Below are 19,137 nucleotides of genomic sequence, written 5' to 3' on the forward strand. Positions count from 1 at the left end.
TACAACTGAATCACTTTATTGTAAGTCAAATGAGGCTTTAAAGCCACACCCTCTGCCCCAAACTGTCCAGCATTACACTGGCTCTATTGCTAATGAGAAATGTTTTACTTTTCCTCCAGACATTGTTTAAATTGCACACAAAGTATAAGAACAGCAGAAATGTTAAACCGGCAAAATTGTATAGCGTCTATGAAAGTAGAAGAAAACAATTGAATCATTCAAATCTAAGATGCATTTTTCATTAACATTTATTATGAATTTCATTATAAAATGTATGATTTGCAAAATGCCAAGAAGGTGTATAACATCTATACTACATGTTTAAACATAAGGCACTTAGGCCAGGCTGCTGCCTACTTTTTATCAACCCATTAGGATTTACAAAGATGAATAAAGAAACAGTCCTCAACAGTCTTTCCCATAGTTAAGGCTATATATAATATATATATATAATATTATATATATATATATATATATATATATATATATATATATATATATATATATATATATATAATATTTTATAGTGCATACAGTAAATAGTTAATGTTAGCCCTTTTGTTTTCTCCTATGTTCTTATCGTCTTATTCAGATTTTGAGTTGATACCATGATCTCTGGCATAGAAAATCTGAAACCATGACAGCTGAGTTCGAACAAGAAGCTTTTAATGGTGCTGTAAACAGACTTCATTCCAATACAAAATAAAATCAAACATAGTCTTTAAAAACATCCAACATAAAAGATTCTACATTAAATATTCTTAGCAGCCCAGTCTGGGCTTTTTATTAAACAAACCTATATTCCAATCAGCCAGAGTAGTGCAAAAGTTAGCAGAAAACACAATTTTAAAAATACAGACATGCAAATAATAACTGACTTAATATGAGATGTAATGATAAAGGGCAAATATCCAACAAAACATTACCTATTGTCAGACAAAAAAATCAATTTTCCTGACTGTTTCTGCCAACCTAGAACCAAAAGGAGTGAAATAATGTAAAGTAGTGTATGAGAGGGTGTGTATTGCTGCATGCAGTTAAGGGGGTTGAAGGCGATAAAAGTTCTCCTTCACAGAGATATTTATATGCTGAATTGTGTGTGTGTGTGTGTGTGTGTGTGTGTGTGTGTGTGTGTGTGTAGTGATGAATACTGCACAGAAAAGGGGAGGTATTAAAAAAGCCTACAATGTAATTCAGTAATTTTTCATGCTAATTCCTGTAGGAAAGGAAGCCGAGACTATTCTTGTGCAAGCAGTGTGTGTGTGTGTATTTGTGTGCCTGAAAGAAGTTGAGCATCTACCTGTTTCCAGAATAAGAATTAAGTGCTAAGCAAACATGTTTGTGTGTATTGTGTGCGTATACAGTGAATGATAGTGAGAATAGTGCTATCCTTCAAACGCCATCTACAGTAGCCTAGTCACTGTGCGTTATGCTCCTAAACGCAATTACAGAAGCTTATCACTCATAACAAGTTACAGAGCATTAATACTAAAGCTATAAGACATGTAGAGTGCAGGTTTAGTGAATAAAACAACAGAAAGAAATGTGCTGTATTGAATTAAGCTGATCAGGTGTGATATAGTGTTGGCAATGGCAGTTATATGGCAGTATTCATGAACAATCTTTATGCAGGTGTGCAGACCAAGTTACACAGCGGATCAAAAAACTATCATATATTAAAAAATACATAAAAAAAAATGTAGCCTGAGTTTCCAGGTCATGTTTGCTGAACGAGAAGAGGCACAGAAATAGAATCAGTCCTCCCATCAGGGAAGGAGGGAATAAACCCATACCCAGTCTGTGGTGTAGTCAAGAATATAGTCAGTGAATACATGAGCATTTTCCCCAGTCTGTTCCTGTATGTATATATCTAATGATAGTAGACTTAAGTATATTTTGTAGTATTACAGGAAAAAATCACCATGAATGATTATCTTCACATGGAGTGGACTTCACTGGCAGGACAGAGGCAGACAAAACCTGTTTTGCTTAGTGAATTCTTCATTTTCTACAGTTACAGATAAGGAATGTTGGATTGCTACTAATATATGTATTATTGAGATTAGTCATGATTAAAAAAAAAATACTTTAGACAGTAGACTGGACTACACCACAAGACACAGGTCATTGTCAGCATTACTCATTAGCAGAAACCAAAACATGGACATCAGGCCACATAAGAAAAAATAGTACAGACCACTGCACACCTCTCTTCTAGTAGGGTCTTTACGAACATGGATCTAAAATGAAAGGCCAATGATGGACCTCATACTTGACACAAATATCTTAGATCTAAACCCTCTTTGAATGAACTCTCCTGCTATGTGCTATGGTGAGGTTTTAAACGAAAAGCTCTTGTAAAGATGTTAAATGGTAATCATTTGCGAATAAGTTTTATTCATCGCTTTTAAGGAATGCACCAGTCATAACACTAATAGTGCTAATCATTTAAAGGCTATTATAGAGTAGTTAGCATCATGCTAACCAGGCCACAGTGGCCAGTTGACTGTCAATAGCATGTTTTTGGGCAACGTGCTTCATCAGCCCCAAAATAGCCCTGTATTCAAATGGTACTTTCAACAGGCCCTCATCGACTTTCCCCCATTACAGGGAAGTGTGTATCATCTACATGACACAAGTGGCCACTTGCAGAAGGAGGGAATGAGGGCATAGTGGAGAACAGATTTACTAGACAGCCAGCTGAGTGCAGTAATACAGTTCAATCAGCTGTCAACTATAGATAAAGTAGTAGCTTCATCAAAAAGCCAATTTCAATGTAGTAAATTTTATCTCTGGGAAATATTATTTTATTGCTTTATGTTAGGTTGCAATGCATTCTGGGTAATATCTAGCTCTCCACAAAGGGTCATTTTACTAACAGCTCTTGAGATAACAAAGTATTATAATGGCCCTTGATGTGTATGTGATGTGTTATATCTATATGAAGCGTCAAAGGGAACGTGGATGAGGACTTGTTGAAAGATGTATTACAATCCTTGAACTTGACGCCTTTACTTAAACCAAAGGGCTGTTTAACGTGTATCTGTGCCCAAAAAAAAATCCATCAATTATATAATCAGTTATTGTTTGTAAGATAGTTAAGGCTTTAGAGCAGCCTGCCTAGGATTAGTCCTTCTGTGGAGCAAGCTTCTCCCCTCACAATCTCCAGAAAACCCAGCTTAGTGAGGAACTCCTGCCTTAGCCGGTCTGTGGGCTGCACTTCACAAAACACACCCTGGGAACCTGCAGAGAGAGAGAGAGAGAGAGAGAGAGAGAGAGAGAGAGAGAGAGAGAGAGAGAGAGAGAGAGAGAGAGAGAGAGAGAAGCGTGGGTGGGGGTGGGCAAAGACAAGGACACAACACATCATCATCTAGCAAGAGTGTTTTTTTCTTTCTCAAACCTCAATCTTCTACTTTGTTGGGTTTTTAATCATCAAGCTGATTTTAAATAGCTATATTTGGATTTGGGAGTTTAGAAAAAATATTAAGTCCTTTAGCTCTGTGACTTCATACAGTATATAGTAGATGACAATCAAATGCTAGACGGCTGTGTAACATGCTAGAGGAAGTTTTATTACTATTACCATTAGCCATATTGCTCCTGTTTATTTGTGTTGTTTAAAAATAGAATGGTTCTTTCCCACTGATCAAGCCTCAGACCTGTCTGATGCAGGAAAGTATTATTTTGGCCAGTTCCTTTGCAAGGAAAACACACATTAATTAACATGTAGTCACTTGCCCAAGAACAAACAACACCTGTTTCCTACCGTTAGCTTTGAGTGCTGTGAGCAGGGCCGTGAGAAGGCTTCTGCTGACACTGCAGTCCACCAGTTCAGGCAGAGCATCAAGCCGGACCTGAGATGGGAAGTGGTAAAGCAGGGAGTCCGGGTAATCCTGCTCCTCATGCATGCTCAACAGTGCCTCCTGTGATTGCAGGGAGAAATTAATTTTGTGTATTTTTAGTGTGCAAATTCTTGTATTCTGTCGCTATTCATTTTGTTTGTGTGACAGGACATGTCTTAACCGTGATTGTACTCTGAATGTTTAACCAGAAATACAGCCATGAATACCACTAATAACTTGCAAATATGTTTGAGATCTTAAAATAGTAAATTTACTTGAAGAAAAACTGATCACACTATTATACTGTGAGGTTTATCTCTTCTAGTTTGAACTCTGACCTTTTGAGCAGCGTGTCCATTTGCGAGATATGTACGTGTGGGGTATTTGTCTCTCATAGCAGGCAGCCAGGTGGCCTGGCACCTCTTCACAAATGAGCGTACATCAAGAATGCCAGCAACACACCCACACACACCAAGTTCGTCCTCCAGAACAAAGCCGTACTCTGGACACAGGGCCAGAGATGCACCCAAACACCTAAACACATACACAAGCACAAACACATACATAAATAGTCCTTTAGTCTAAGATGTACCTGTGTTATGAATTATTGTTATGGCAGTATAAGGAAAGAGACAATTCTGTGAAAATTCTATGAAGCTACATCTGTGAAGTTTGCATACAAATGTAACCTGTCACCGATGAAGTCTGGATGAAGCACAGTCACATCCTGAGCACCTCTGGTTTTCTGATAAAGCTGACACACCATATGGTACAGCTCCACCTAACAGCACCCAGGATAAAAGTGCACAAACATACTCACAAATGTTAATACAGATAAGGAAGCAGAGCACAGTGTAGTTGGTATAAGATCATTCAAAAATGTCAGTGTTTACTGAAATAGAAGTGGCAATACTATTAACCACTAAAATACAAACTACTGTGTTTGGTTTTTTAAGTTTAGAAATGTGAGGCTGAGCAGGCTGTGAATGAGGGATATTGAGTGTGTTATGGGCTAAGAATTTGTAAATTTACGGCACAATTTTGAATCGCCAAAAAAAACAACAAGGCACCAACCGGCCTTGGCTGTACAGTGTATATCTCACCTTGTCTTTGTGCTGGAAGGGCCGTATGTTATAGAGACGAGAGGTGGGGAAGAGAGGAGGGGGGTGACTGAACAACTCACTGCTGGTGCCTACAGGAAGAAGCATCTTCAGCACACACCAGATGGAGAGAGGAAGTGTGAGAAATGAAAAGGAATATATTGCATGAGTCATGATATATTACTCTGTTAAATTCTCATTGTCATCCATACCTGCACTTCCCCTGACAGCCCACCTTTAATAACCCAGGGCTCCGCCTCCATACCGAGAAGCTCTGCCCCTGATGAGGCTCCGCACCCTGTTGGGTAGAAGCCACTCAGTCTCACAGCACATACAATCACATGCATGCACACTATGGCATAGACTGGAACGAGATACTCACAATGAAAACAGTTCTTCCAGGAACCCAGTGGAGAACTTTCACTTATTACCCGACCCTCTGAAAAGAAAAGAAAAAAGATAGACAGATGTATCAGTACAGTTCAAAACACTGCAGATATAAACCAACACTTCCATATAGATTGTCTCAACTTACCCAGCCAGCTGATGAAGGCCTTGGCTACAAGCAATGTGTTTCTCAGGTCCCAGACATAGGGATAAAGGTCATAGAGCACAGCTCTGTTGACGCTGTTCACCACGCTGCCATGCAGAACCGCAATCTCATCACATGCAACCTGAAACTGCCCAGCTCGCACTCGCCACTCCTCCATCTGAGCACAAAACACAATTTAAATAAGAAAGAAATAAATCAAAATATACTTAGTATATTTTCTTAAAAATCCTGAAATTATTTAAATGTTAATGGGACAGAGCACAGAGCCAGAGAGGATATCGAAGAATACCACTTTTCCCAATTTTAATACCAACACAGCTACTGAAACAATGAGTCTCAGCTGATATTGGTATCTATCCAATATTGTTTTCTTTTATACTCTTTGAAAATCTGTTTTTATTATTTTTTGAACACAGTTGCAACGTATAATAAATTATAAGCATCTAAAATATAATAGCTCCAATATGCAAATGAAGGCCAAGAAAACTATAGGAGATTATACAAATCCTTATTCACCAGTCTGTCAGAAGAAGGCTGGTATTGGGGGCTGGGATTTGGGGCTTTTCCCCAACTTTCTCAAGATACGCTCCAAATCCATCATGGTCCTGACCATTATCAATCTGTTACTGAAAGTCTGACAGACAATGAGTCAGTGAGTGAGTGAGTGAGTGAGTGAGTGAGTAATGACTGCAAAGTGGAGAAGGTTAAACCTTTCATCACCTTTGTGTGTTTTAATGTCTTCCAATGCTATTTTATAGTACTGTCACTAAATTACTTATTTATTACTAAATTATTTATTTATATACTCATTTTCAGCAACTGTTTATCCTTGTCAGGGCATCTGGGTATATAGAAACTATCCTATGAATATTGAGACACCAATGGAGGAAAATATTGCGCTCTTCATATGATGCCTTTTAACAGAAGAAAACGTACAAAGGACATGCAGAAGTCACAAACATTTACACACATATTTGGCTCATCTAGTGTATCCTGCACACACACAGAGCATTCTGTATCACAGATAGAGACCTTCTGTGGTTGCATCTTCTTGCTGCTGCCGTTGACACTGACATAATGGCAGTGGTTTTTAAGCCAGGTGAGTGCCTGCAGCAGGCTCTGGGCAGGCGGTCCATGCTCATGTGGCAGGTAGTATAATCCCACCAGCAGTCGCACTTGAGCCTCACTAAGTGGAGACTTCCCAGCACACAGGCCTTTTCCTGAGGCCTTTTCCCATCCTTGGCCTCCAGGGACCCGCTCCTCACTCTCACTCTCAGCTGAGACCTTCAGCACAGAGGTGGAAAAAGAAACCTGAGCCCCAGCAGAAGATGGAGATTTAGACTTGGCTCCATGCAGATTGTCTAAGCTTTCAGGAGGTTTAGGTTTGGAGGAGAGAGAAGATGGTTTATGCTCTGTAGGCCTGTTCTGCCGTCCTGAGGAGAAAGGTTGTCACAAATGAAGAAATCAGAATTGCTTAAATGTCTAATTTTACACACTTTACCCATGATACTTTCCTGGATGTGGAATTTTTTTTTTTAATTTCATTCATTTTTAGCCATTAAATTGTATACTAACAGAATAAAATTCAAAAGAGATGTGACTGTCTCCATTGATTTTACAATTGAATTCACAGAAATAATACAAATACAAGCATCTCTTGAATTGCCTATTGAAGCAGGTGTATCCTAAACATTATGGATAAAATGATTCTTCGCTGTATTTTCATAGATTTTGAATTATGCAATTTTTTTTACATTTCATTAGACATAAAATTATATTTTTAATTATGTTATTACATTGATAACCATTTATTACAGGCAATTATAATATGCTTTTACCATTTTAAAAGGTTTACATGTGTTTAATTAGGTGTTTAGCATGCTGCAAAATGTTGCCCTTTGGCACATCACATTTAATTTATGACAGAAATTGCTTAAAGTATAGATTTTTTTATAAACTCTGTTTGGAATTTCTTACATTTTAAATTAAGTAATCTAAGAATTAAATCGGTTATGTTAAAAACCTGTCTTATTACAAATACTGGTATAAAAATGGCATCTATCATGTAATATGTGTGTTTTGCCTAAATAAGTAAAAGAAGTTAAATCTGTAATATGTAACACATAAATGAGCTGTGTGTTTGTATCTAATGGATAAGTGGTGTGTATAAAATACCAGGCTGTAGTGGTTGGTTCAGTTCACTCATCCAGTCTTTCAGAGCAGCAGAAAGAGCTCGCTCCGGGCAGTACTGATACTCTTTACCTACACACACATACACAGCTTAGTTTATTATACAAATCTAACCCTAGATTTATTTAATTCTTATCTATATTGGTTTTCATAGCAGTGCTCTTTCTTTCATTTCTTTTGTCTATGGCATGCCATTTATTTGTTCAATAGGAAACAGAAACAGATCAATAGATGACTGTACAATGCAATTTAATCAAATCCAATAAGGTCTAGCATCTCTGACACTGAAGCTGATAGTCTCCAATAGTCATTATCCTTTACATCCCACATTTATGCTATTTAATCAGAGCAACAGAGGTAGTGAGTAGAAATACAGTGTGTGAATGAATGTGCATTAATGTCTTTGAGTTCATCATATTGTATGACCGAGCCTTTGGTCCAGTCCAACTCTTTCCCTTTCTCCCATACTCTCTTTCTTTGAGCAAACAGCCAACCACACACATTTCTCACCATTTCTCATCATCCCTCAGTGATTCATTGGGTGCTGTGGCCCACTTAACCCACCATCACTTCTTCCATAAAATCGGATGCTCCATCTCCCACACAATTTTTTCACCACCCTTCCTTCTGTCGCTCATATTTTCCTCTCTATCTTTCGTTTCTTTCCTTATCATTCTTATTGTTATTTTCAATCCATAATTGTAATATGCAGACCCTTCCTCTCACCTTCTCTCTTCTCCTTCCCTGCTTTGTGCCATGTCCCAAGTGTGTGTAGAGGGATATAGTTTGCTTCAAATTCACAGTTAGGGTTTAGCAGCAGACCCCTGAGATGAGCTTGGAGGCCAGGTGGACGACCCTTGAAAGGCCCCAGGAAGACACGACGTGAATCGTAATCATTAGCGTGCAGATTGTCCCACACCAGGGGAGGGCGCTGTAACACTGACTGCACCTCCTTCAGCGAATCAACACTTAGCTCTCGAGAGATCACCTTGCTTCCTATTGGATAGAATATATATATCTATCTATTTGGAATGAAATAACACTTCTGCATGCACTACTGGCAAATGATAACAAATACTGCATGGAATACAATATGAGACAATCAATGCAATAAGCAAACACTATGATTTATAAACAAATGATTGCCATTTATAAACATTTTTCTTTTTTTATCACTTTTTTATTTTATTATTTTAAGATTTAAGTGCACTGCAATAACTCTGTAACTCTGTAATAAAACTGTAATGCATTCACAGAAAATGGTCAATTTGGAAATGGAACATTGTTTATAGTTTATAAATTGATATTTATAGCGAAATATATTAGCATGCTCACCAGTCCAAATGACTGAGATGCCAGGCAACAGATCTTCTCCCACTGTCAGCAGATATGGAGACTTGGAAACGGTGGGAGAGCAGAGCGAGCTGCAGTATTCTACACAGAGAGTAAAGGGGAGAGAGAGAGATCCTAGCTGGATATATTTGCTTTTCTCTTAAAGAGTACAAAAGTCTACCATTGGCAGTAGAGTACATTTCCATTTCCAGCATTAGCAGACACCCTTATGCAGCACAACTTACATTTTATCTCACTTTATACAGCTGAGCTTTAATGGCCTTGCTCCGGGGCCCAGCAGTGGAAGCCTGTTGGACACGGGAATCAAACTCACAACCTTCTGATTGGTAGTCCAACACCTTAACCATTAGTCTAGCACATCCCCATGAGTACAATGGTACTTGCTGTCTCTGTCTCTATTCCCATAGAGAATATGGGAAAGGCATGTAGTATAAATCAGACCTCAGATATACCACAACATTGTTGCTACTATTCATATCATTTACTGTTAACACTAGTGGTGTGTGGAAAATTATGCCCATGATGTTAGTGAACTCATTCATTTTGAGAAATTATATGCAATGCTAAAGAGACACAAGAATTCAATCGGGCTACTAACATTTATGGTTTGCAACCCCTAACTGTACATATTAAGCATAGTATGACCTGCTAATAATAAACATGGACAATGACCTACCAGTGGGGCAGAACAGGAAGACAGGTGGCTTTCCCAGGAAACGGAAGATCTCATTGGTCACAGAAACCTGAGCATGAGCGAATGAGGAGAAAGCCTCAGTATCAGCTTGACACATAGAGTGGTCGATGTCATCAAACAGAATAGCAAACGCCTGGCAGCCCAGATCTGCCACCTAGTAATGAGGACAAAAAAAAAAAAAAAAAAAGAAGAGAAAGTAGAGCAGGCTTTTGTATCACTTAAGGGACTGAGCTAAATTGGAGATTTTTTTAACCCCAATAGGCCAGTGGTAAGCTAAACGATAAAGTAGGGCTATGTGGGTGTATGGAGGAGTGTGGTTATGTGTTAAGGAGGTGGAAGCTAATAATAATTGCCATTTCCTGCAGACATTTCTCCCATGCAAAATAGACTGGTTTGCAGTCATGAAACTGTGTATGTTTATGCATGAATTCCAAATACCTGTCGAAGTTTACGCTTGAGCAGTGTGAGGTCAGAGGAGCTAGAGAAGACGATGTCCTGACCAGGAGACAGCGCGTACACAAACTTCAACCCACTCGACTCAGCTTCATGCACCAGTGCTTTCAGTTGGGCTGCAGAGACGTAGAGAGAGAGCGAGAGTTAAAAACGAAAGGAGGCCAAGAGTAAATAAATAAATGCCACATGTAAAACAGTCCTATACCTTCCTCCTCTGTGGAGTACACCTCTCTCCACAGCAACCGATGTTTCAGGTCATCTTTAGGACCATACAAATAGGTGTTCAAACCCCATCTTTGCATCCTTAGTGTATAGAAAGAAAAATCTGTCTTTAATGATACATACAGCCTAATACAAAGAAGAACAAAGGACAAATTATTACTACTATATTTTCAAGATGCCCAATTTAGCGGTTGTTATAATGTGTAGATCTTCTTCTACTTATTGATTAAGTCATTTGTAATAAAACATTTATTTTAAAAATGCTGATTCTAATTCAGTGCTGTTTTTTCTTTTTTTTAACATGGACCATAATGGTGTATATAATTTAGCAACATGTTTTTAAAAAGAAAGTATAAGAACCACAAGTACATACTACAGAAAAAAAGCTGCTTGATATATTTTAAAGCTTTGTGTATACAACATTATGTTTCTATGTTTTTCGTCAATTCTGGAAAAAAGATACTTAAAAAAACTTAGCTTTGTAATATTATCATTAAATGGATCAGGATAATTTGTTTATATCAGGCTTCAGATCAAAAGCAAACCTTAAAGGAGGGGTGCATCTCACTTCCTTCATGCACAGTTTGAATAGTTTAAAGCCGCTTTCATTCTGGTTCTATAAAGAACCTCCCCAGTCAAAACCCTTGAACTGAGTGTGCATTAAGAATGGGGCACTTAAAGAACATAAAACGGATATGCCACAAACAGCATGAGAGGCCGTGGGCGAGATGCAACACTTTTACTTCATTATCAATAATTGAGCAGATTGAGTCTGAATCATTATCACAGTTTGTCTGTGTGCTGAAACATCCATAACACTACTGCTACATTTTTACAGGTATGATATATAAGGGAAATATTTTACCTGTGACTCTTTGCTTGCCTTTTTGTCTGGCAGGTCACATGACCAATTAATCACACTATTTCATTGAGGCTGATCTTGTCCAGGCAAAGAGACACTCTGCAGGTCAATACAAGTTCAGATTTCGTATTTATAGCCCTGGAATGATATTTAATGCATTAAATGGATCCACCAAGGGTCAGTTTCAAAGATTTTTTGTTACAGTAGATACTGATATCTACTGAGAGACAAATAGAGACAAATATCTCTGGGTTAGTAAGTTCTGTCTCCGGAAATATGCATTCACTCATTCAGCTTCAGAATCCTAGTCTATTACAGGAACACTGGGTGTGCTGACTGGGAATCAGGCTTATCACAGAGCAGCACACACACACACCTGGGCTGATTAGCAAGGCCACCGGCTGGAATGTTTCTGGCGATTACCCATGCAGACACAGGGTGAACATGTGGATATATAACATCATGAATAAGTGAACAAAACATATCACATGATGTATTATAAGAGATCTTATAAGAGATCTTTTGTGTGTGTGTGTGTGTGTGTGTGTGTGTGTGTGTGTGTAAGTCTGTGTGAGTATGTGTGTGACTATAATAAGAAGCAAAAAGGCAGATGCCCCACATATATTGAAGTTGAGCTGGAGTTGGATATCTAAAATATTAAAGCACCCCCCGAGGGTTGCCCTTGAGCCAGATATGTGAAGCCTGCAGCTCTTTGCTATTGCACATAACACCTACCACTGGGTCAGGTTTAAAAACAAAGCCTTTCCTGCCTTTCTCTCACTCACTCATTTGGATTTCTCCACCTGTCAGTACTATCACTCTCTGGCCCGACCCAGCAGGAACTCACTAGGCTCAACTGGGTACGTCTTGTCACCTGCCTGCTTCAATATCTTTCTCTGTCTCTCTCACTCATTTACTATTAATCCTTTCTTCCAGCACTGAACATGGACCAGTTCCCTTTCTCTCATCCTCACTGTTTCTCTCTGTTTTTTTCTGTGTGGGTAGAATGTTCTCTCTTCTCCTCTCTTCCTGTCCAGATGGTGTCCTGCTCATTTGTGCTCTTTTATCACAAACTACAAACACACACTTATCCCACTGCTACCATAATGTTACAGACAGAGTGAAACATGAAACAGAAACATTGCAGAGACATGAAAAAATGCACAATGGAAGTTGAAAACTAATTAGAGTAGTAACAGAACTTTATGGACACAGTTCTCATTTGCACTGCTGCTTGTATTGTATATGTGGCAAAAAGGAGACAATAGGGTTTAATAAGGAATAGTTTTTTTGATGATACATTATTTTGAGTATGAAGGAGATCCATAACTAGAAATTTGCTAAGCTACAGAGAAACTAGAAATTACTTTTCTAATCTGAGTTATATTTAACTCAGTTTGGATTATGAAGACTGCAGTGAATACTTTTAAAATCATGATGCTTCAAGACATTGTTATGTTATATATACAGTAATTTCCGTACTATTAAGTTGCACCTGAATATAAGCCGCACTCACTGAATTTTTAAAAAATTATTATTTTGAACATAAATAAGCCGCACATGTCTATAAGCCGCAGGTGCCTACAGGTACATTGAAACAAATTAACTTTACACAGGCTTTAACAAAACACGGCTTGTAACAAAAATAAATAGGCTTTAACGAAACACGGCTTGTAACAAAAAATGAAAAATTAGCAGTAAACAGTAGCCTACCAAGAAAGTCATTGGTCACAATCTTCCTCCTCCTGTGCACTGAAACCACTGAAGTCATCTCCTTCGGTGTCGGAGTTAAAGGTAGGGTCTCCGATGTTTAAGAAATGCTTCAGAAAAATGAGTAGGACTGTGTTAATATAGGATCAGCTTTCCAGCACTGGAGAGAACAGAAGGAGCGGGAAGTTGGCTACATATTCACAGATTGGAGTTTCCCGAGTCAATAACTCCTGAGCTAAACGCTGTTACTACACTACCTACTACTACCTCTTTTCTATCGTAGTAATGTAGAGAGACAGCTACAACCGTGTTTTGCTAGTAACAGCGTTTAGCTCAGGAGTTATTGACTCGGGAACCTCGAATCTGTGAAAATGCGGCCAACTTCCTGCTCCTTCAGTTCTCTCCAGTGCTGGAAAGCTGATCCTATATTAACACGGGTCCTACTTTTGCCTTATCGTAAGCCTCTCTTCGCTTTCTTTCTTTGTTTTTATCCTCCAAGTCAATGTTAAAACCGCTTCCTGCTAATGTCACACATGCGCACTGAACACTCTCTCCGCCGCATATTGAAAAGACCCGGCCCTTTCTGCTCATTGGCTACATGTTTGTTTTGATTTTTGTTTTGATTTGTAGTTTGTGGTCCCGACTCAGTTTTCTGAAAGCATTTCTCAAACATCGGAGAATCTACCTTTTACCCGTTCGGCAATTTCATTGGTCTAATGAAAGCTTCATGCTGCCAAAAAACTGAACACGTCACAGAATGTGTTTTTTTGGGGAAAAAAAAATAAAAAATTGAAAGCTGGAAAAATATTTTATATTTTAGCCATTTATTAGCCGCATCATTGTTTTAGCCGCAAGGTCCAAGGCGTGGGAAAAAAGTTGCGGCTTATAGTCCAGAAAATACGGTAATATACATTGCATTAAATATACAGTTTTTCTAGTATACAGGTTTTCTAGCAAACTACCAACAAAACAGTGGTGTTGCATTAAAAAATCTTTGGAAATAGTCTTTCATGTAATGTATAGAGAGACAGAAGTTCTAACCAATCTTTTCTACTGTTACACTTTAACTTTGACCCATACAGAAAAAGACACACACAGACATGTCTGTCTTTCTCACTAGCTCTGACTTGTTTTTCATTACTCTCTCAGGCTCTCATTCATCTATATAATTCATTCTCACTTCCTCTCTCTCTCTCTCTCTTTCCCTCCCTTTCTCTCCAGTCACTCTAGTTCTCATCTAACGCCTTACATCACTACAGTAATCATCACTTTATCGATTCCCACTTCGCCCAGGGATAATGGAGCCAGTCTGCGTCACTCTTTTTCTCTGAGGGATGATGGTAAAGGCACTCGGGCCTGTGAAACTGCAACTCAGTGGAGCCTTGCCAGCACCAGTCTGTGCTCAGCTGCTCCTACCGCAAAGGCCATTCGGCCAAAAAAATTTGCAATTCAGTCACAGCTTATACAAGAAATAGGATTTCTGAATAGAGATCAGATGTTTTCATCAGCAATTGCCCTTTAACTGTATCTGGCTTTGTTATGTTTTGAGTGTGTGACCAGCATACTCACCACTGAAACAACACTTTTCTCTGCTCCATGGACCAGGGCCGCCCATAGAAACCTGAAAGAGGGTGGTACACATTAGGTACCTTCGCTCTCAGGTATAATTCAGATGTTTTGTTTACATCTAAACTCACAATGTCAGTGTTTTACTCCTTCCATCCCTTATAAGCCAGAATATATGTTACAACAACACACACAGCAGACAATTTAGAGATGCCAATCAGCCTAAAATGCATGTCTTTAGACTGGGGCATGGGCTGAACATGCAAATTCCAGGTACTTAGGGTGGAGACAAGAATGGAAACAACCCAGGAGGTGAAAGCCTAAATTGCTAACCAATAAGGCCACCATGCCCAGGGAATTAAGCTTAATTTTGAAGTAAAAATGTATAGCCCTGAAGAGTAATCAAATCATCATTATAAAGGCACATTCATAGCAAAACTACTGCAAATTTGTTCATCGCATGTTAACTTGAGAAACTTAAACAGGGCTCTAGTATGAATGTGCAGTAAGCATGTCATAGCGACTGTCTCCATTAATATCTACTGTATGTCTGTACGTAGCATGCTTGTTTGGTATGCATGTTCATTGCCTGCTGTTCAGATGTCTGTTTAGCCATAAGCAAAGTGTAATGGGTTGTGTGCTGCTGCAAGACAGAAGTGGGTCAGCAAACAGAGGAGACACACATACAGTATACACCTCCAGACTGACATTTTCCCTGCTGGGCAAGAGATTAAACTGGCCAACAATATGACATGGACTTACAGACACAAGCTGAACCAATTAGAGGGTGTTTGTGTGTGTGTGTGTGTGTGTGTGTGTGTGTGTGTGTGTGTGTGTGTGTGTGTGTGTGTGTGTGTGTGTGTGTGTGTGTGTATGAGAGAAGGAGAGGTGGTGGCTGTGTGGGCATGTTTCTATAACTTGGTGGGGAACAAAGAAATATCTGAAAGCTTTGACCTTGGGGTGATATTTAAGTGGCCCCTATGAGGACAACTTTTTTTAAGCAAAAACTGCAGCTTTTATTTAAATAATTAAAAGACCTAAAAAGGTGGTAACCCTCAACTGTGTAGTTGCATCCTGTTTAAATTGTAAATCAATGAATAAAAAATAAAAAAGGCATATGCTAAATAAGCAAATGGAAATGTTTATTTTTGGTAAATGTTAAGGATACATGTTCTGAATGAAAGAAGGTGAAAGAAAAGGTTCTTCCCTGTGTGTGTGTGTGTGTGTGTGTGTGTGTGTGTGTGTGTGTGTGTGTGTGTGTGTGTGTCTATTTGAAAACCCTCTATTCACTCTCACTCTGAATGTGGCTATTTATAAGGCTGCATGAAATGAATCAGCTGTTCTACTACTCTATAAAAGAAACCTGATTTAATATGATGGGCGAAACCTGACCAAAACCAATGCACTCTGCTATATTTCTTTTGTCTGAACGGTAAATCACACAACAGACTAGCCTATCGTGCAAAAGTGATGATCCGTGCAGCGTTAGATAGGATTTCATCCACTACCTAAATACACCCGGTTTAAGGGATGTGAAGGACGCGCTGCTTACCTTCAACAACCCCACACAAAAACTCGTCTTTCCCCTCCATCGCAGTGACTGTGGCTGGAAAACGAAAGGAAAAGCTAGTGTGATCAGCGAACACTACGGCTCTTGTGTTGCCTCCATCTCTCCATCCTCTTGTCAGGTAGCAGCTAAACAGCCGATGGATGCTTCAGTTCAGTGGAGCCCAGTTTAACCTCTCAATGTCCTGAAATACTGAACTCTATCCCGAATTCTTCAGATATAGATCACTGTGTTGGAAAAGATGTGATTAAAGTGAAGATTATATTCCCGATAGTGCTCGTCTGTTTCTCTGACTGTAACTATGTGTCGCTTGCGAATGATTCATTCTTACGAATGAATCTTTTGGTTAAACGAATCGAGTCGACTTATCCACGTAAAACAAACAAAACAAAAAAAAAAGATTCGGTTCGTTTCTCTAATCGTTTTTTTCCGTTCTCTTTTTGTATATGTCTAGCGTTTGTTTGTTTCATTTTAAAGCTAAGCCATACATGGAGGCTTAAATATAAGTCATGGTTTTACTGTTGTTTATAAGCCAAATGCCTCATTCGTATCATAAATTCTATTTATCACAAGTGTTGTTAGTGTTTTGGGAAGATGGTCATACTAAATATAGTAGAAAGGTTCAGTTTTATGAGTTTATGAAGCTCACTGTAGCTGTTGTGGTCCATTTCCTTATGAAACATTAAGGAATCGATTCAAATGACTCGGATCTTTTAGACGAACTATGATAGGCTAAGGTCCAGTTTGTGTGTATCCTTCCTTATTCAGTCAATGTTCAATAAATGCTGCTTTTTTTTCCATCATACTAATATATAATGATGAAAATTATAATGCAGGAATTGTACTAATACTACTAATTTAAAGGAATCTGGTAGAAAACAGTACCTTAAGTAAACAAAAAAAAAAAAAAAAAAAAAACAGAAATAAATTGCAGCTTATTAAGAGTACATTACAGCAAAGAAAGTTTTATACAAGTTTGATACCCACAGATAGGAAATAAGATATTTGTCCACTACAAAGTATTGTTGCTTGCCCAGTGTTTACTCACGAGCTGTGTTTCCATGAGATATGTGTTGCTTGGTAACAAAGTGTCAGAGGAGAACGTGCAAAGTCACCAAACAATAACAAGTAAATTTTCCGTGTTTAACATCACTGCTCCAGAAAAACTGCTCTGTTCTGGGATTGTTGTCCTGATCTCGTAACTACTTGTCCAAAATGGCTCCGAAAAAGAAGAAACAAAGCAAAGTTACAGGAGGCTCTGAGAAAGAAAAAGACATGGAAAAGAGAGCAGAAAGAGAAGCGCAGTTACAGACACAGTAAGAGGAGTGTCGCGTCCCATATATTGTTAAACATATATGTTTTATATGTCTAACAGCATCTGGTTTGTTTTGTGCCTTTCCCAGGCTAGATTCTCTGACCGAAACACGCAATAATCTAAGGAGGACGGTAGAACAACTGTATCCTTACTGAACACGCACACACACTCTCTCTCTCTCTCTCTCTCTCTCTCTCTCTCTCTCTCCAAATTAAATAATGCTTTATTGGGTTTTGAAAATTTAACTCGTCAAATCCAGACGAGGTGATAATGTGCTTCTTCAAAATGAGGTCGACCAGATACGCATGGAGACTGTGAGCACTCACACACACACACACACACACACACACGCAAACACGCACACACACACACACACACACACACACACACACACACACACACACACACACACACACACACTGCCTTATAGTACATGCAGAATTGAATTGTAAGTAATGAATGTGTTACTTAATAACAAAAAACAAGCATTTTGTCTACAAAAAAGAAAGCAAAGATCATGTTATTTTCAAATGAATGTTGTTTAATGCACTAATATGTTGTGGTTGTTTGTATGCTGAATGGACAAATTATTTGTGGAAGTAAAGGTGAAAAAAATCTGCTTTTGTGGTTGAAAGATATTCAGGTTTGGTTACAATGTACTGTAGATTACAAACGGCATCAGTGTATGAGGTAACACTTCATGACGATTTCGTTTTGTGATACAAAAAATGCATGTTGAGAATCATTATAAATAAATAAATATATATATATATATATATATATATATATATATATATATATATATATATATATATATATATATATATATTACAAAAACAAAATAAGCACTTTGCAAGTAAGGCATGCTGCCATAGTGTCACATGATCACAAATAATTATCTGCTTTAGTGTATGATTGGGGTGTGTGTTGTAGGGAATGGTGTAGAGTATATTGAGTAGGAACAGTGTGGTAAAGTAATTATAGGGAAGTAGAAATGAAAAGGATCACATGAGGTTGTTGCTTAGAGCAGTAAAGGATCAGCATCTGCTTCGATTATGAGACGTGCTATTGTTTTTGACTCAAGAAATTGCAGGGGTCAAAGGGAAAGTGTGACCATCTTGAAGGGAATGTGTGAAGCGCATGTAAATTGTCGTTTCAGTAAAATACTGAAAAACTAACACCTGTTCACGGTTTACAGGGTTTCCCAAAAGTGTCTATAAATACTGGATATATTGGATAATATGGTATTTGGCATCAGTGTCTTATGAGATGTGGATGCCATGTTTCCTGTTAAAGTCCATCATACCCTGGTAACAGTGACTGCTGGATCATGATCAATATTTTTTAAATGTAAACTAAATCAATATTTAAAAAAAAAACAACTAAATCTTGAAAGACATTTTGATAAAAAAGTGTATTTAAATATCAAAACGTTCACGTATTCACTACTTGTGCGCTAGAGGGAAGCAGAGAGCTTACAGCAAATATCATTACCGTCCATCTGACCAGCTGGAAAAGTTTGTTCTACTAAATAGTGTTTGTTTAGTTTGGGCGGTTTTCAGGGATTCAGACATTTTCAGGGATACTTTAGTGAAAGATATTATAGATTAATTTCCGAATGTAAGCATATTATCCCAGAATTGACCACTCAGCAAAGTCTGCCATTTTAACACTTCTGGACACTACGGGATGTTTTCATCCATTAGCTGG

At 38.3% G+C, this 19,137-nt stretch overlaps 1 protein-coding gene across 1 annotated transcript; it reads right to left on the reverse strand.

The window, feature by feature from the left end:
* Window positions 1–649: 649 nt before the first annotated feature.
* Window positions 650–16,420, reverse strand: si:dkey-183c6.8 (protein O-GlcNAcase). Its single transcript, XM_060874852.1, has 17 exons — window positions 16,098–16,420; window positions 14,549–14,600; window positions 10,391–10,488; window positions 10,171–10,301; window positions 9,715–9,886; window positions 9,021–9,119; window positions 8,412–8,681; window positions 7,671–7,757; window positions 6,528–6,928; window positions 5,478–5,652; window positions 5,325–5,381; window positions 5,155–5,240; window positions 4,946–5,050; window positions 4,532–4,623; window positions 4,181–4,376; window positions 3,767–3,923; window positions 650–3,243 (listed from the first exon to the last, which is right to left on the reverse strand). The coding sequence occupies exons 1-17, from the start codon at window positions 16,135–16,137 to the stop codon at window positions 3,107–3,109; spliced, it is 2,355 nt and encodes a 784-aa protein (XP_060730835.1). The 5' UTR covers window positions 16,138–16,420; the 3' UTR covers window positions 650–3,106.
* Window positions 16,421–19,137: the final 2,717 nt, after the last annotated feature.

Source organism: Tachysurus vachellii, chromosome 7 (assembly GCF_030014155.1).
Source record: "Tachysurus vachellii isolate PV-2020 chromosome 7, HZAU_Pvac_v1, whole genome shotgun sequence".
Taxonomy (NCBI): Eukaryota; Metazoa; Chordata; class Actinopteri; order Siluriformes; family Bagridae; genus Tachysurus; species Tachysurus vachellii.